At 45.8% G+C, this 18,637-nt stretch overlaps 1 protein-coding gene across 1 annotated transcript in view; it reads right to left on the bottom strand.

The window, feature by feature from the left end:
• Window positions 1-18,637, bottom strand: part of DYNC2H1 (dynein cytoplasmic 2 heavy chain 1) — a 430,803-nt gene that overhangs the window by 215,440 nt on the left and 196,726 nt on the right. Inside the window, 1 exon segment of the mRNA XM_014517608.2 lies at window positions 2,103-2,263. Within this exon segment, the coding sequence (XP_014373094.1) occupies window positions 2,103-2,263 (161 nt within the window).

Here is an 18,637-nt window from a genome sequence, read left to right as displayed (position 1 = left end):
AGAACTGGCATTGAATACTGAACGGATTGAGGGCTTAACTATCTTGGACATTTTCACTTGATGACCAAAGTATTTAAAAAAAACATCCTAGATCTTCAATACACTGATGACTGTGCCATCCTTGTGCATACTGAGGAAACCCTCTAAATCACACTGGATTTCTTCACAGAAGCCTACTAAACTTTGGGTCTCTCTCTCAACATTGGGAGGGCCAAAATGCTCGATCAGCCTGCCACAGGCCATCATCATCTCAAGAGTCTGAAAAGGTGTAACCAACAATGTCTCCAGAAAATCCTCCACATCAAATGGGAAGATCACCGAAAAAAACCCAGCATCCTTGCTGACACTAACATTACGAGCATTGAGTTGGCGATCCTCAACACTAAATCCGCTGGACATTTTGTGTGCCCATGGGCGACTAGTGCCTCTTGAGTCAGGAGGGGCATGTGCCCTGCCTGACACCAGTCAGCAACCGGGGGGGTCCCCTGGTGGCTGATTTGATTGACCGGGGCAGCCTATCCCACTGACAGGACGGCTGTCCCCCACGGCCGATCATGCTGACCGGGAATGGGGAGCGGGTCCCTGCAGCCGATCACACTCACCAAAAAGCAGCTGCACTGCTTCTGGAAGTCCCACGCACACTTCCTGAAGCAGCACAGCCATTTTTGCTGGCGGCCCCGCTCCCTGGCCGGCGCTCGCAGGGGGGCACTGGCACTCCCACCTGCCTGCCGCCTAAACAGGGAGCATGGCTTGACAAGGGATGCACTGGTGCTCTCAGGGGGTGCACGAGCAGTCCTGTGCACCCCCTACGTATCACCACTGTGATTTCAAACTGGGAATCTGAATTCATAGTTTCATAGTTCGTAGGGTCGGAGGGTACCTGAGGAGATCATCTAGCCCACCCCCCTGCCGTGGCAGGAAAGAGTACTGGGGACAAACAACCTCGGCCAGATGTTCGTCCAGCCTTTTTTTAAAGACCCCCAGGGTAGGAGCCAGCACCAGTTCTTTTGGAAGTTGGTTCCAGGTCCTAATTCCCAAGACAACTGGCTCTACTCACAGCTTAGTTATGGACTGAGACTTATCAGTGACTACAGGAAGTACTATAAGGATACATTGAAGACGTATCTCAAGAAAATGGATGCCGACCTTAAGAGCTGGGAGGATCTGACTGATAAACAACTCCAATGGCTCTGCAACCTCAACCAAGTGGCAGCCCCTTTAAAGGAGAAGCATCTTGTTCTCATCTCTGTGTTGAGAACACAGAGGAAGGAAAAATAGAGGAACTCCAACCTGCAGGCTGCTCTTCCTTACAGAAAGACCTGCAAGTTCTGTGGACAGATCTGTGGTGCAAAGATTGAACTCTTAAGTCATCTCAATACCCACCAATAAGCTGCAGCAGAGATCATCCTAAAATTGAGGGATTGATGATAACACAATCATCTTTTATGATGATTGCAGAATAAAACAAACAGTGTGTGAAGGACATATTTCACCTGGGCAAGAAAGGCCCTCAGGATGGTCAAACAGACATTTTGCTGCTGTCTGTCATGTACCCCTTAAAATTAAGAGATCATTCAAAATACACTTTTTTAATTGATCTATTGGGCAGATCTAAGATATGAAACAATTAGCAGCTATCAAAGAAATAATATTTAACAAGTAGGATATTTAATAATTAAAAAATAGTTCTGGTCCTTGCAGTGGCAGGACATTGACAGTGCCATTGGCCTCTTCTTTACCTACCTATGGCATGTTAAAGGGTGTTTTTGATGTTTTGGGCTTTGTAATTGTGCATAAGGGTTGGTCCTGAAGTTTTTAGGGACAGATTAGATAATCACTTGTCTAGGATGGCTTAGATATGGATGATCCTACCTCAAGCAGGGACTACAACTAGGAAGCCTCAGGTCCCTCCTACCCCTACTTTTCCATGATTCTAAAAATAAATATATATTCCCAAAATACTATAACAGATTTCATAAATAAAAGGTACATAGATCAAGCACCTGATTTGACTTCACCAGCTCAAATCAGAATTTAAAAACATTTACAACTCCTGTAATTTCTGCCATAAAAATGATTCATAAAACTTAGCTGAGACTGACCTGGTGGTAGCATTCAGCATTTCTTTCAACACTGGCAAGTTCCTGTAGTTCTTGAGAAGGATCAGCACCAGGAGAAATAACGATCAAAATAGGCTCAATTTCCAATGTTTCTTTGTATAGACGTTTCAGATTCAGAGGGGGTGGGGATAACTCTTTAATTCCTAAAATTGAATAATGTTAAAAGAATGAAGTGGCAATGTCAGACAGAATTATCCTGAGAAGAAACATCATTCTACTTAAAGATAAAGCACTTACATATAGAGTTGTAACAAAACCTGAACACAATACCCACTTCGGTACACACCCGTTCCCTGGCCTACCTTCCTAGCTTTTATAATCCTTATGTCCTTCAGTGGGTTAACTGCCTTGTTTTTCCCTATTGACCTATTCCACACCCTTTCAGCTCTCTCAGCAATGCCCCCTCCTGCCACTCTTTGTATTTATATTCCCTTCTATTCTGAACTGCTTTCTGTAAGTCCATTCACAGCATCTGACAGAGTAGGCTGTTGCCCAAGAAAGCTTATTCCTCTCTAAGTCTTTAAGATGCCACTATATCCTGCATTCTTGTACAAGTGACTAAAACCACAAGAGAGAAGGAATTTCAGATATGCCCTTTACACCATTTCCTACTGGCTTGTTTATACATGCCTCATTACTATGCAGATTGGCTGTTGTGAGTTAAGCACTTTCTTCCCTTGAGCTGTAAGGAACTTTGTGACCAAACTTGGTTTTATTAATTTCACTCCTAGAGCCAGGCATCAAAGTGATATCCAGTTAATTTATACGGATCTGGACCCATTTGCCCTCTATGCACCTAATCATGCAATTTTTGGCATTTAAGCAGTTTGGGATTCTGTTTCTACCTGTAGTGAAATAGGATCATTCTGTTCACATGCTTGCCTAAAGTGAGGGGGAAGGAAAAGAGAAAAATGGCCTCTCTCTTGTTTTAGCCAAATACCTTAATGGATGCTTGCTCAGAGAATGGGATACCATTTTTCAAACCCACTGTCAACCAGAGGGATTTTGAACCTGTGCCTGATACTTCCCCGTGAAATGCTCTAACCATCAAGCCAGTTCCTATGCATTCTCCAGAATACTCTGCAGCATTCCTCTTGAACCTGGCCTACTGCACCTTATGTGCAATATTCACTAAATAAAATGGAAGAACAGTAGTAGAATGGTTTCTGCCCCATCAGGGCCAAGGGACCCCTCCATTCCAGGGGAACAACCATCATATTAAACATCCTTCCTCCAGCTTCCTCTCCTCCTGTTGCTACTTACCATATTTACTCAAATCCAAGACAAGTTTTTCTTTTCACCAATCAACATAAGGAAAAAAAAACTTTATCTTGGATTGGAGTACCAGGCCAGGGCATGTGGTGGTTCAAGTTCAGCTATGACTCAGTCAGCAGAAGAGGGGGCTGACACCTGGAGAAGTGCAAGGAAGACCACGCAGCCTCACTCCCCCAGCTGTCTCACCCTCCCTTATCTTCTGCTGTGGCTGTGGCTGTGGTCCCTCCAGCCCTGACCTTACTGGGCCTGGCTGGGAGCTGCTTCTCCCTAGCTAGGTTGGGCTGGGGCCAGCATAGCTGCTGATTGGTCCAGAACTGGAGCAGAGATGCAGCAGAAAGTAAATGGAAGCATGGGGAGTGGATTCAGGTACAGGGGCACAGGCAGCATGGGTCAGACACAGGGGGGCTAAGGTCAGGGGGTAGAGGGTCAGATACTTGCGTGGGGGGCAAGAAGTCAGGGGGCAGGCTGCAGAGCAGGGAGTAGGCACAGGCATGAGGAAAAGGGGCAAAGGGCAGGGAACAGGCAGCAGGGCAGGCCAGGCATAGGGAGGGGCAGGTGGCAGGGAGATAGGCAGCCAGGGGCAGGCAATGGTGGGGAGACAAGTGGCAGAGAGAGATGGAAGAGTGGGAAGGCACAAGGGGCACTGGGTATGGGGAAGGGGAGGGACAGCCAAGGAGGGAAAGGGCAGGGGAGCAAGGGGTGCGGGTCCAGCCTCTTGCCCCACTATCACTGTTTCTGCCACAGCCGTGGGAGAGCAGAGGAGAGGGGTGTCAAATTAAAGACAACCTTCCACTAATTTGGGCTTCTATACCTGGAAAATTATAAATGTATTTATAATTTTCCATGTATGGAATCTAATTACTGGGGGGAGGAGGTCATCTCAAATTCAAAGATGACTTGGACTTGGGGAAATACGGTATTTTCTTCTCTTTGTTGCCTAGAGAGCCAACTTCAATTGGATGAGGAAGACGTGTGCTGGGTAATTGACAAGTTAAAGAGAGTCCAGTGGAGGGCAACAAAAATGGTTCAGGGGCTGGGGCACTTGTCTTATGAGAGGCTGAGGGGGGATATGATAGCAGTCTTTAAATACCTGAAGGGTAGGTAAGGATAGAGTTAGGCTGTTCTCAGTGGTGGCAGATGAGAGAACAAGGAGCAATTGTCTCAAGTTGTAGCAAAAGATGTTTAAGTTGGATATTAGGAAAAACTCTCTCACTAGGAGGGGGGTGAAGTACTGGAACGGGTTACCTAGAGAGGTGGTGGAACCTCTATCCTTGGAGGTTTTTAAGGCCTGACTCAACAAAAATCCTAGCTGGAATGATCCAGCTTTAAATGATCTTTAAGCAGGGGGTTGAACTCTTGAGGTCCCTTCCAACCCTAATTTTCTATGATTCTATGAATGCCAAATATTTTGCCTGACAGTTAAAGCACACTGCTGGGAAGCAGGAAACATATATTCAATCCCCCTCGATGAGAGCGGCTTAGGACCCTGGTCTCTCTCTTCCTCAGTAAGGGTCCTAAGTAGTTGGGCTAGAAGGTGGGAAGGTCTTCTTGCTCCCCACCCTGACCAATTAAACAAGCACCCCTGTCATCAAGATTATGGTGACAGAATAGATAAATGTGGGTAAATGCTCTCCACTTGGCTCTAATGTCAGCCTTCACACTGCTTTTATATGTAAATCTGTCCAGCATTCTGTCTTTGTGCAACCTCTTCCTTGGTCAACCCCTTTTTCAACCTCCTCATACACAGCTTTCTAATAATAGCCTTTCCTAGGCTGTTTCCTTCTATTCTTAGATTGCATAAAGAGTATTTCAATTTCCTCTTTGTCACCATTTGCATCAATTCAGTTTTGGCTCAAATCTAAGTGTGCACACATTTGTTTGATCTTTTTCAAAACAGGAAGCATTCAATATCCTTCTGTAGCACACCATCAGAAATGTTTCTGATTTCCCTCTAACTTCTTCATAAACATCCAACTTCTACAGCTGTATGTTGCTATCAGCCATATCAATGCTTTTAATAGCCTTGCCTTTGTTTTGTTAGTAATATGCCAATTTGTATGCATCTCATTCAGATTCCTTACCAATGTCAGTCTTTGTCTAGATATACTGTTTTGCTTTATTTATGCATTTACTGCCTCCTGTTAAAACTTCACTTAAATATGTAAAATGTCATAGTTTCATAGTTGGTAGGGTCGGAAGGGACCTAAGCAGATCATCAAGTCCGACGCCCTGCCATGGACAGGAAAGGATGCTGGGGTCAAATGACCCTGGCTAGGTGGCTGTCTAGCCTACTTCTGAAGAGCCCCAGGGTAGGGGTAAGCACCACTTCCCTTGGAACTTGGTTCCAGCTCCTAGCTGCCCTGACCGTGAAGTAGTGCCTCCTGATGTCTAGCCTGAACCTACTTTCGGTCAACTTGTGACCGTTGTTCCTCGTTACTCCTGGTAGTGCTCGGGGGAACAGGGACTCTCCCATTGCCTACTGGTCCTCCTTGGCAAGTTTATAGGTGGCCACCAGATCCCCTCTCAGCCTTCTCTTGTGGAGACTGAACAGGTTCAGGTCCCATAGCCATTCCTCATAGGGCCTGCCCTGCTGCCCCCTGATCATGCGAGTAGCCCTCCTCTGGACCCTCTCAATGCTGTCCACATCCCTCCTGAAGTGCGGCGCCCAGAACTGGACACAGTATTCCAACTGTGGTCTGACCAGTGTCGTATAGAGGGGGAGGATCACCTCCTTGGACCTGCTCGTGATGCATCTATGGATGCATGACAGGGTGTGGCTAGCCTTCCTGACTGCGTCCCCACATTGGCGGCCCATGTTAATCTTGGAACCAATAGTGACTCCAAGATCCTTTTCTGCCTCTGTGCTGACAAGAAGGGAGCTCCCTAGCCTGTAGGTATGCTGCTGGTTCTTCCTCCCCAGGTACAACACCTTGTACTTGTCAGTATTGAAACCCATCCTATTCTCATCTGCGCACCTCTGTAACCCGTCCAGATCTAGTTGTAGCCTGCCCCTCTCTTCTAGCATGCTCACTTCTCCCCACATCTTAGTGTCATCTGCGACCTTGAACAAGGTGCTTTTCACCCCCTCGTCCAAGTCACCAATAAAGATATTGAACAGTGCAGGCCCGAGGACCAAGCCCTGGGGAACCCCACTGCCCACATCCCTCCAGGTTGAAAATGACCCATCCACCACCACGCTCTGGGTGCAGCCCTCCAGCCAATTTGTGAACTGCAAATTTCAAACTGCTTCAAGGCGTTATTATCTATGTCAACTCTGACGCTTTCTCCAACTGTAGATATAATTTTGGTCTTTAGAGTATTAACCACGAGGCCATGTTTCCATCCTGCTATGACTAACATTTGCAGAAGGACTTTCAGTTCTTCTAAGGTAGTGGTAATCAAAAAAATGTCAGCTCCAAGTCACAAATTAATAAATCTTCAACCTCCAATTCACAGACAGTTGCACATCTGCTAGTGCTCCTCTATTAACCTACTCCACCTGTATTTCTAGTCCTATTTTTTGTCTGACTCACATTTTCAGGCTTGCCCAGTTTTACAGTGTGCCTAGCAGATGCTATTCTCCCTAGGCCAGGGGTTGACAACCTATGGCCTGCAGGCTAGATCTGTTCTGCAAAGGTCTGATCTGGTCAATGTTTTAAGAACAGTAGCCTCTATTGGCTGTTGCCACCAAATTAGCAACTCCAAATCCTTCCTCACTACCTTTACCAGTAGTGACAGTGAGCAGCCCAAGTAAATCACAATTATTGGCCAAAACAAACAATGAAAAGTCAGTCTGCACAGTCGGTCTGGAATAGAAGCTGGGAATGAGCTGCCTGCAACAGCAGCTTTGTCACAAGGGGCAGCTCACCCTTGCCAACCCCTGCTCTAGGCTGCTACATGGCCACTCTACAGCCTACTGAACACTATGGAAATATGGGACAAGTGTAAATTAGCTTAATTTCAAACTGTGTGTAACTACCAAAAAGTGCAATCTCTGGGTATGCATGTGCTTCTCAGGCACTTGAAAGGGTTATAAGATCTGGCCCCAGATGATTGCTATAACCTTGAAAAAGCCTTTTGCAAAGAATTAAATTAAGTCCCTTACTCCCTTAAACTAATAACTTCATTTGGTTTGTCTTCTTAGGGTTTCTTTAGTATCTAACACTATAAATACCTGAAGCCACTTTTGAAAAACACTTAAGCATGGCGCTAAATTCCTCAACTTCAATGATTTGCACGCTGACCCAATTCAGCAAATAATTTAATCATGCCTACAGCTGTGTACACCAAAGTTTCATTAAACTTTGACATTTTGATAACTGAAGCTATGCTATACATTCCTATATAATGATTTGGAGGCAATTTATTAGACTAGATTAATTCTTAAAATACTTTGAACATGCAATTATTTCTAACAAATGTGAGAATAACATAGTTTCCTCAAATATGAAATCACTGCATCACCCTAGGTACTTAATTCTATTTTTTCTGAAGTTTGTTTTCTATTGGCAGTATCATGAGACACTAACACTCAGCCAGGGCTCCTATTCAATATATTAAAGAAATTATTCAATGAGCCCCTTGGCCTAAAAAATCCCCCAACAAACTGATAAGTGCCTCACTTCAAAAGAATGATCCTATTCCATTTTGGCAAACATAACTTCCTGATCTATTATGGGCAAACCAGTGAGCTTTAAAGCATATAACCCCAGCTCCAGCTCCAGCCCCAGCCCCAGTCCTGCCCAACTCCCTCCCTCCCTATGGGGGCCTCACACCCTCCTCCATTTACCTGCAGGAGCTATTCTCCAGGCTGCCTGTCTGACCCCTTGTCTGACCACCCTCCTCCTGCTCTTTCCCAGTCCCCTGCAGGCTGGAACTTTTCCAGCCTGCAGAAGGCTCACAGGAAAACTGCAAAATCCATGGGTTTTTCTGCTAAAATGAGAAATCTGTATTTTACTCTAGTAAGGGAGAAAATCCACATTTTACTGTGTTTTTCCATGGGAAACAGAAAACCTGGATCTCTGATTATCACATAGAATCATGCACAACATTGGGAGTAAGGGCCATACCTCAGGGCTCCCAACCTCCCAAGAGAATACCCACCTCACCAGGCTACAAAGTCAAAGGATCTCTTGCTTGCTTCTACTTCTAGTCCCAGGATTCTTTCATTTCTTTCCTTGTAGTTGGCTAACTTCAAACAGGAATAGAGGGTAACTAACTCACAGCCTGATAGTTTGGACATTTTCCTGGGAAGTGGGAGATGTGATTTCAACCCTATTCATGCTTTATGGATCCTAGAAGCTATGTTTCCCACTTCTACTGCACATGTTATAACTCAGTGGTCTACAACCTTTACAAGTACGAGATCACCTTTGGCATTTAAAAGCAACCCAAGATCTACCGGGGGCCCCTCCACCCTCCGCCCAGCAGGTAAGTCTGTGGAGAGGGAAGGGGAGGCAGATCGAGGCAGAGGGAGAACAAACTATTTGCAGGCGTGCCTCCCCAGCAGGTAATTCCCACCCAGCTGTGGCCCCACTCAATTTATCACTGCTTCTGCCTCTGAAGCACTGTCCTTCACCACAGGAGCCTTGATCTAGCCCCCCACCCCGTCCCTCCCTCAGAGACTGACCTGCTGGGCTGGGGCACACATGTGCAAACACGCGGGCACTCAGCCCTGTACCCCAGCCTCGGATCAACTCCAGGACACTCTGAGATCTACCACAAGAGGCTTCAAGATCCACCGGTTGGTGACCACTGCTCTAACTCTAGACCAGTGATGCTTAATCAGGGTTTCTGATAACTCTTTAAGGGTGCTGCAAGGTGCTGGAGAATATTAGCCCTGTTAAGTGTACAAACACCTACACATATTAATACCTACAAATGATTCACAAAATAAACCCAAAAATCTTAGATAGGAATCTAGTGTGCAAAAACATGCTGACCTGCTGTGGTCTGATTTCTTTGCAACAGAAGAATTGCTCTATTATTTTTCTGTAGTCAAAAGCAAGTGAAAGCTAAGCACCGGCATTTCTGAGGGGTGCCTTGAGTCTAATGAGGGTTGCCTAGAATCTAAAAAGGTTGAGAATCACTGATCTAGACCAAGGGTGCTCAACACCTGGCCTAGAGGCCAAATCTGGCCCACAGCCCAGTGTTATCTGGCCCTTAGGGCTTCCCATGGGTCCAAATATTTGGTAGCAGGAAAGCAGGGACACTACTCCTTCACTGCCAAATTTCTAGACCCATGGAGAGTCCTGGGCCCCATGTGTGGGATTGGACACCCAATCCCAGAATGTAGGGCCAGGCAGGGGGGTAGCACCAGGACCCTGGGGCTTAAATCCAGTGCGCAGGGACAGGAAGTGGTAGTGCCGGGCCCCCAGGGACGAATCCCTGAAGGAGGAAGTGGTGAAAGTTCCCCAAGGGCTAAACCTGGCAGGAGGAAGTGGTGACGGACCCCAGGGACTAATCCCAGCATGCATGGGTGAAAGGGGGTGCGAGGCCCTTCGACCCCCATGCTGGGATCTGAGGGGGCAGTGCCAGGCTCCCAGGCCCAATCCCCGTACACAGGAGTGGGAGAAGGCAGTGCTGGTAATCAGAGCAGGAAGGTGCAGAGCCAGGCTCCAGGACCCAATCCTGGCACACAGAGCTCAATACAGCTCACGGGGCCAAAAGGTTGAGCACCACTGATCTAGATTACTGGGAAAAAGGTAGGCTTTTCCTCCTTGCTTCCTACAACTTAGGTGTGTTACAAAGTGTGATGTGTTTTGCAATGACTCAGGCAAGGTTAGAGTAAGATCTGTATCTTAGAATCTACTTATCCAACCTGCAATTTGCTACTCTGCATTTTTACTTCCTTGTTCCTCAATAGGTGAATGTCCTAATTCTTCCTATCTGAACTGATACCCTAGGATGAGAAAAGAGGAGGTTGTTGGTCAAAATCAATGTTTGTATGAAACTGCCAAAGAAAACAAAAAATAAGGGATCAGAAAAAACAGCTAACATATAATCTAGATACAACGGGCCACATGTCTTGCTTGGTGTGAATTGGTGCAGGTCCAGCTAAGTCAAGGAACAAGGTTTCATAGCATCTGTCTTTCAACATCAATGAAACAATGCTAATTTATGCCAGCAGCAAACTTGGCCCAATGTGCTTTTTTAAAAAAAAAAAAAATTAACTCTTCTGTGAAGGATCTGTGGGTAGTGATTTTAACATAAGGAAAATGTGAAAATACTATTTATAGTTGCAAACTATAAAAAAAAAGTTTCCATTGTTTGTTTTGGCCAGTAATTATGATTTGCTTGATGCAAGGGGACCAAAAGAATTCAAGTGTGGGTTAGTCTTGGCAAAATGCCTTTAAGAATGAGATCCAATGTGCTGATTAGCAAACACTCCTTTTATTTCTGGATATCATTCCTATTTTCTTGCCGAATAGAAAGATGGAGATAATTAATGTCAGAACTCTAAATTTTTATTTCTACTTCAGACAGATTTTTAAAAAAGAAAAGAGAAGTGAAAGCGCATGTCGGGGGGGGGAAAGAAAGGATGACTAATATGGAATGCAGTTGGAAGAGATTTTGGCTGTTCATATGGTTTCTGCTGACAAGAAGCATTTCAGTGTAGCATGCAACAATAAAAAGATACAAGCATATCTTTAAATGTCAGCAAATGCAATTTTTAGTCAGCTGAATTTGTCTGAAGATAAAGTATTTGGAGTCAAAAATTTCTGCACTGAATTTTCCTCTTCCTCAAATAAACTGATTTGAATTTGTTTCCATCAAAAAAAAGGAACAACTGGGTAAAAAAAAAAAGAGAAAAAAAGAAAAAATGTCCAGGCAAACTAGAGTCTACATGTTTTCCTTGGAGGTTATTATAGCTTTTTAAAAGCTAGCAGTTTCTCAGGTAGGAAGTCTAAGGAGCCATTCATATCCATGATAGGCTGTCTATTCCAGGTACCTAGAGAAGGAGAATAGGGAGAGGAGCCAGAAAGAAGCAGCTCCTCCAAGCATAACCTACTACTGCTTGTAAAGAGCAGGTCAGAGAATATAAAAGGATCACAAAATTATGCAAGCAATGCAAAACAAGTAACCATTTCATTGATACACATGAGAACGAAATCCTGACAACAATTAAATAAAGAGTTTTGCCATACACTTCAAAGGGCCAAAATTTCACTTTCAGAGTACATAAGCACTCTTTATGGGACACCTCTGAGAAGCCAGAGATTTCCATTCTCAGGGATATCATATCCAAATCCAAACTAGTCCAAAAGTGGGATACAACAGATTTCACAGATTTCATAGATATTAGGGCTGGAAGGGACCTCGGAAGATCTTTGAGTCCAGCCCCCTGCCCCAGGGGCAGGAAGTCAGCAGGGGTCATAGCATCCTAGCCAGATAAACATCCAAATGTCTCTTGAAGGCGTTCAAAGTAGGTGCGCTTGAACCACTTTTGGCAGCAGTCTATTCCAGACCTTGGGGGCTCGGACAGTTAAAAAGTTCTTCCTTATGTCCAGCCTGAAACGGTCATGGAGGAGTTTGAGACCATTCGATCTAGTCATCCTTTGGGGCATTCTGGTGAACACCCCTAATAAACTTATAGTGAGTAATGTCCAGGTCTCTTCTGGAAAACGCTCTGCTCATTCTGAGGACAAGCCTGGTCTCATGCTTTCAACATATGTGTAATCAGGGCTCATGGACAGAGGTGATATCTTTTATTAGACCAACAAGATTTTTGCAAAAAAAAATTAATTGAAAGCTTTCGGGCACAAACACCCTTCATCAGGCATCAGAGAAAAGACTGTAAAAGTTCTCCTGGGTAGAAATGAAAGTTCATATTTCATAGCATGAACGACGTCTGCCCCCAGAGGTTGGGGGGGCACAGTGACCACCCGCAGGTGGCAGTGGCAGCGGGGGTGTGGTGGTGGCAAGCGGGGACTGCCCACAGGAGGCTGCAGTGACAGCAGCGGCAAGGTCGGGCCGAGCAGGGACCGCCTGCAGGCAGCTGTGGCAGTGTCAGTGGCAGTGAGCAGAGAACGGCAAGCAGGGACTACCTGCAGCTGCCAGCAGCCATGTCAGCAGCGAGCTGACATGGCTGCTCAGAGCCAATCTCAGGGGAGGGGCACGTGTCCCCCTGTGCCCCGCCTACGTGCTGCCTATGTTTCATAGGATTTCACAGAGGACTCAATAGATGGAAAAACCTTCTGGGCAGAAGGTCTTAGCCCTTAAAGAACTTCTTAAAGCATTTTTTTTGCAAAAATCTTGTTAGTCTAATAAAATATATCAGCTCTGTCCACAAGACCTGATTGCTTTTCCTCTAGACCAATAAGACTACAACATGGATACCTCCAAAATAGGTAAATACGTTCACTTAGGAAGCTGCACATTCACCACTGTAAAGACACTCGTTGATTAGTAGTAAATTCTGACAGGGTAGGTTGAAGTCCTGCCATTTAAGGCACTGGACTCATCTTCACCTCTGAAGCTTAATTTGATGGCACAAGTAATCTCCACAGGCAGATCAGAGAAAAAAAATAAAGAGACAAACAGGAAGAACATTTCTAATAAACTTCAAGGGCCAGTGGGTGAAATTACAACATTCAGAATATAGAACCTGGAAGAAGTGGTGCATAGTGACAAAGAAATAGCAAAGAGGGGCCACATCCATGTTTCAAAACTCTAATGAGAAGAGCCCAGAAGGAGCCATGGTTTTTTGGTTTATTATGTGCTTTTATGGCCTTTGTTGGCATGGTTAACTCTGACAGTCTCCAAATGAGTAGATTCTTCTAGTTTATGTGAGAGAATATTAATAAGCATCCAGCATTTCACATTTTGACCACGATAAATGCTAAGAATTTTAATTATAGATTGCTAAAAGGAATATTATGTCTTAGCCAGCTACTAAGAGCTCAAAACAAGGCATATTTGTATAAACAAAGTTCATGTGAAATTGTGTGCGCAAATGCAGAGTTCAGTGGGTGCAGACACATTTTTGTAGGCACTGCTATTACACCTTCCTTTCAAACTCTCGATATCAGGTAGCAAGAAGAAAAATTCTTAGAATAGCTTTGGAAGCTGTAATAAGAGTACCACCACACGGAAGAAAAGAAAGAATACTTGTCGCTGCTAGGTGTTGTAGGGCTTTGGCCCCTTCGTGACTGGTGCCTTGCTCCCCAGCGACATCAGGTTGAGATCTGGCTTCAGCACCACGGATGTGGTTTGGTTGCTGCTCCTACTCACCTGCCAAACTAGATGTTTTATTTTTTTCTTGGGAGACCGTTCCCGATAGGTGGCCCATGGGATCTCATACCTAGGTTCCTTCGTAGGGCTCCAACCTTCTCTTTACCCCACCCTTACCACATCCATGGCCAAGGCAGACTCTGCTCTTCGCAGGCCCTACTCTCGGATGATCCCGTCTCATCCATGCCACCCACCTCCAAGGGTCGGTGACCTTCTGGCCATCAGTCTTCAAAAGGCTGTTCTTCATCTGTGGACTGTGGCCTTGACAACTAAACATACCCCAGTCTTGGGTTAACCATAACTAGGAATACAAATGAACATAAGAGGTCAGCATCTACTGATGGGTCCCTGGGATCTTGCCTCCCAGGCCCTTTGTCCCACTTGTGACTTCTCAGCTCCCTTCTGCCTAACAGGGGTCCGGGAGGGGCAGCAGCCCCCTGCTGGGCCTCTGCCAGCTCTCTCGGCAGAGCTTCCTTTCGGTCCCAGCACCTTCCCACCTTGGCCCCGTCTGACCTGAGGCTGGGCTGTCTGGGTCCCACCAGCCGGTGTTGCCCATCTCTCCATCCCTGTGCTCCATGGTGCTCCATGTGCACAGCTTGTCTCACTGGGGAGGATCCTGGTTGAGTTGGAGTCTCTCCTGCACTGAGCTCTGTGGTACTCCATGACCCCCTACCTGCAGCACCACTCAAGAATGTAGGAGGCCCCTCAGTGCCGCTCTCTGCCACGTTTCCTGGGTCTCCCCTTGCAGCCCCAGCTGCCCATGCTGGCATCCTGGCAGGCCGCTTCTCCCTGGCGGTGCTCCCCAGCATCCATCTGCACCTGGGACTTGGTTTCCCTGGCTCTCCAGCCGGCATCTCTCCACCGGCACTCAGCTCTTCCCTTCCGATCCCGAGGCTTGTACTCCCTGGCACCTCCTTGCCAGAGCTCAGCTCTTCCCCTCTGCTCCCAGGGCTTGGATTCCCCACCGATGCTCAGTTCTCTCACTCCCGGCTCCCCAGCTGAGTCTTCAGCTGCCTTTTGAGCAGCCCGCTCCCCTCCCACCACTGATTTGCAGGCTCAGGCAGCTCTGAAACTGCCGCACCTGCTCTCCCCATTCTGGTGTCTCTCCCCAGCTGTTGCTCTTTGCTGTACCTGCGGTGAGTATCGGAGCATGTCAGGGTGGAGGCATGGGGCAAGTTGCAGGGGGCTTTTTCCTCCCCTCTCACAATATTGTTAAATTTAGGACTGGCATAAGGAATTAAATAACTCTCTACAAGGGAAATTTAGGTTGGATATTAAGAACAACCTTCTGGCCACATCCAAACATATGGTATGTGGTATGTAGTTCTGCAGACACGTCTGTGGTGCCACATACTACATGTTCAACTGTTCTCCGCACTGCAAGGCAGCAGTGCAGGGCAGGGGGTTGATCCTTGAATATCCAGGGGTTAAAAAAACCCACGCAAAAGAAAAGCTGAGTGGTGCACATGGGGACAGTGTAAGCCTCTCAAAACAAGAGCCTGGCCAGCCAGAGATGCACTGCAGCTGCCAACCAGGCTTCCAGCAGCAGGATCACCACTACTGCAGCCCCAGGAGGCCCCCAAGACCCCAAGTAAGGCTGCTGGGGACAGGCCAGTGCTGGCCCCAGCCTCCCCTACTCCACCAGGGGTAGCCTGCTGTGCACCAGAGATTGCATGGCACGTGAGTTCCCTGGGGACAATTAGCAGGGGCACAAGGTGCACTACTGCCAGTTGTTCCTGGGGAACCAAAGGTCCATGGTTGTCTGGACATGGCCTCTCACTCTGAAGGTGGTTAGGCATTGGAACAGGCTATTGATAGAGCTTGTGGAATCTCCATTCTTGGAAGTTTAAAAGCAAGTTAGACATCCACTTGACTAGGATGGTTTAACTCAAGGATAAACCTGCCTTGAGCAGTGGGCTGGACTAAATGATTTCCTGAGGTCCCTTCTAAGCCCATTTTTCTACAATTCTACTAAAAGGCACATTATACATACACAAAAAAAGAATGGATCATTTTTTTTGTTTTACAAGATGTAAGTGTGACAATACCTACTAATTACGCCAATTTTTCTTTTACAACAAGTTTGGCAACCATTGATCCTTCCAGATCATGGTGTATGCACGAGAGGTCACCCAGACCTTTGATGCACATGCCTAAGCAAGAGGTTTTTTGGGAGAGGAATAGAAGCTGCTCAGACCTTCCATCTCCCCTTTAGGGCACTGAGACAGAATCCAAAGGCCAGACTGGGTCCAGATGTTTGGTACCTCCATGAATGTATTTGTATAAGTGTGAAGGAATTGAACCCAGGGCTCCTGTGTGACAGGCAAGGATTCTACCACTGAAGCACAGGACACTCCTTTACCACAAGTATAACAACAACAAATCTGCACACCAAAAATGTTTATTATTATTTTTAAGAATATGTTGCATTTATTTCTTTGTCTGGTTGACTTATAGCATATTTCTTTACAAAGACCTATCTGCAATTAGGAATCATTTTAAATTCAATTATTTTCAGATGGCTGATAACTGATTTTTAGAGCTAGGTAAAACCAGTTAGTTAAAATGAACGATATATTACTTGTTTATAATCTAATACTGTCGCAGGATAAAATAGCACATTCATCTAAATTGGCAAGAACAGATGGTTTTTCAAACTGATCTAGAAAGGATAATGAAACACAGACTTTAAGTATGACTTGGCTACTGGAATGACATTTCAAACTGCACACCTCAAATCCATTCAAAATGCTGACCTGTGATAATGGTGGCACCTATCAATAATTCTGGCCTCTTTTACAGGTTTGTCCATTTCTCCCAAAACTACCTTTTTAATGCTACCCTTTGTATGTGGAATACCTTTCCTAGATCAGTTTGAACAGCCACTGTCTTGTGCACTTTCAAATCCCTCCACAAGACCCATCCCTACTGCAGTACTCATGGTTAGGGACCTAGCTATTTTGTGAGGCCTGCCCCCTGATCGCACAGGCAGACTGTGGGCCCAGACAGCCATTTGATGGGTGGAGTACAGCAGGCCCCACCATGCCTCTGATTGACCGAGGGGCCCCTCACCACTGACTGGATGCAAGGACTGCCTGTCATGTGGCCTTGCCCCTCATCGCTGACTGGATGCAAGGGATGTCTGTCATGCAGGCCCACCCCTCCCCAACCACTGGAGTGGTGTGGGGCACATGGCATGCAGGTGTTCAAGCCTGAATGCCATGTGGCCCCACACCACTGTGGGGTCACAGAGGGGTGGGGGCAGCAGTCATCTTGCTGGCAACCCTTTGAGCGGGCAGTCCCGGCACCCCTGCTTCCCCCTCAGCAGCACTCAGTACATTTTTTTTTCCCCTGCAGATTTTATAGGTTCTGCAGGCATTGCCCAGATTTTGCAGGCAATGCCAGATTTTGTGGAATCTGTGAAATCTGCAAAATCACAAGTTCAGTAGATCCCTACTTATAGTAAATGGCTATGGAAGTAGCCTGTGGAAGATCCACTTATTGCTCTTTACAACTTATCTTATTAATGAAAACTTTAAAAATTGTAAATGATAATACAACACTTAAAATAACACACAAATATGTGTCACAACTGCTATCACCCTTCTGTCATCATTGTGTTTTAGAAGACATGGTATATCTTGACTCTAACTTGAGCATAATCTCACCAGGGCAGAGGCTGTCTTTTACAATTGTACAATGTCTAGCAGAATAACATACTCAATAACCTGCTTATGTATATACATCTTAGCTGTTAAACTCCTAAAGCAAGTCATCAGTGTGTAGTGCTGCAAAACTATGAATTGATGAGTTTGATATGCCTGTACATCACAAATAAGAATTATGAAAAGTCCCGGAGTCACAGAAACGGGGTGGAAGAGAATAAAAAGATAATAACAATAAGACCTACTTGAAACTATTTAAGTTTCTGAAGGTTTCAAATCATGAATTTTTAAACATGTACTTATTCGTTTTAAATTATATACATATATAATGGTTTTTACTTATAAATACCACTAAATAAAAATAATGTATTTCATAGCTTCACAAAAGGTTGTGAAAATATTAAATGCTTTTTAAAATCCCTCAACACTAAAAAAAAAAAAAAAATAAAAAAAAAAATCAATAGCTTTTACAATAAAAGATACCCTCTTTATCACACATGGTAAATTAAAATTAGAAGTGAAACACTGAAGAATAAAACCTACAAAAGAACAGCTACCCTTGCATCCAAATCACCGGAAAAGATGTTGCAATGGTAAATGTAGCAGTGCACCTTTGGTGCCTGCCACTTTAAGGGCAGGAGCAGGCAGCTGCCAGGGGCGTGATGAGGGCGGCCATTTTCAAACATAGGCCAGAGAGGCAGCAGTCTGTGTTGAGCAGCCAAGGAGGCAACATTGGGCTGAACTGTTCCTAGAACACCTTGGAGGTAAGGGTGAAGCTATGGGGATGGAGGAAGCCTCAGTGGTCCTGGACATCACCTGAAACCATACCGTTGGGATAGGGAGGCCCGGTTGGACTGCCAGTGGCATGGCAGCCCCACTTAAATACCAGACCCTGAGAGAGCAGGGGTGTTTCTGGGCCCACCCAGAGATGGGTGCATCTTCATGACCTGAATTTGGGTTTGAGATGGGCTGAAGGGACAGCAAAGTTGGTCCTCCATTTGGTGAACTGGCTGGTTCTTGTCATGACCCAAAAGGCATGATTGTGTGTGTGTGTGTGTGTGCGCTTCGGCACCAGAATTATCCCCGTCAAGTTGCAGAGCATTGCACGGGAGAGTTTCCTGTAGCAGAGGAAACCCCGGTGCAGGGACCAATTCCCGCCTTTTCTGCAGCTTCTTTTGCAGAGTGCATTGCTCATGTTGCAAGAGGAATGCACGGTGCAAAAGGGTTCCCGCTACCGGTATGCAAATTCGTTCCCCGCTATTGGCTAGTTCTAAAATGATTCCCACGTGGCGGCTAACGATTGGCCTGTTAGCTATATAAGAGGCTTGAGCAGTTTCCACCCAA

This window comes from Alligator sinensis, unplaced genomic scaffold (genome assembly GCF_000455745.1).
Source record: "Alligator sinensis unplaced genomic scaffold, ASM45574v1 scaffold802_1, whole genome shotgun sequence".
NCBI lineage: Eukaryota > Metazoa > Chordata > Crocodylia > Alligatoridae > Alligator > Alligator sinensis.
Note: the sequence above shows the minus strand (reverse complement) of the source record. Positions and strands in the feature narration are given on the sequence as shown.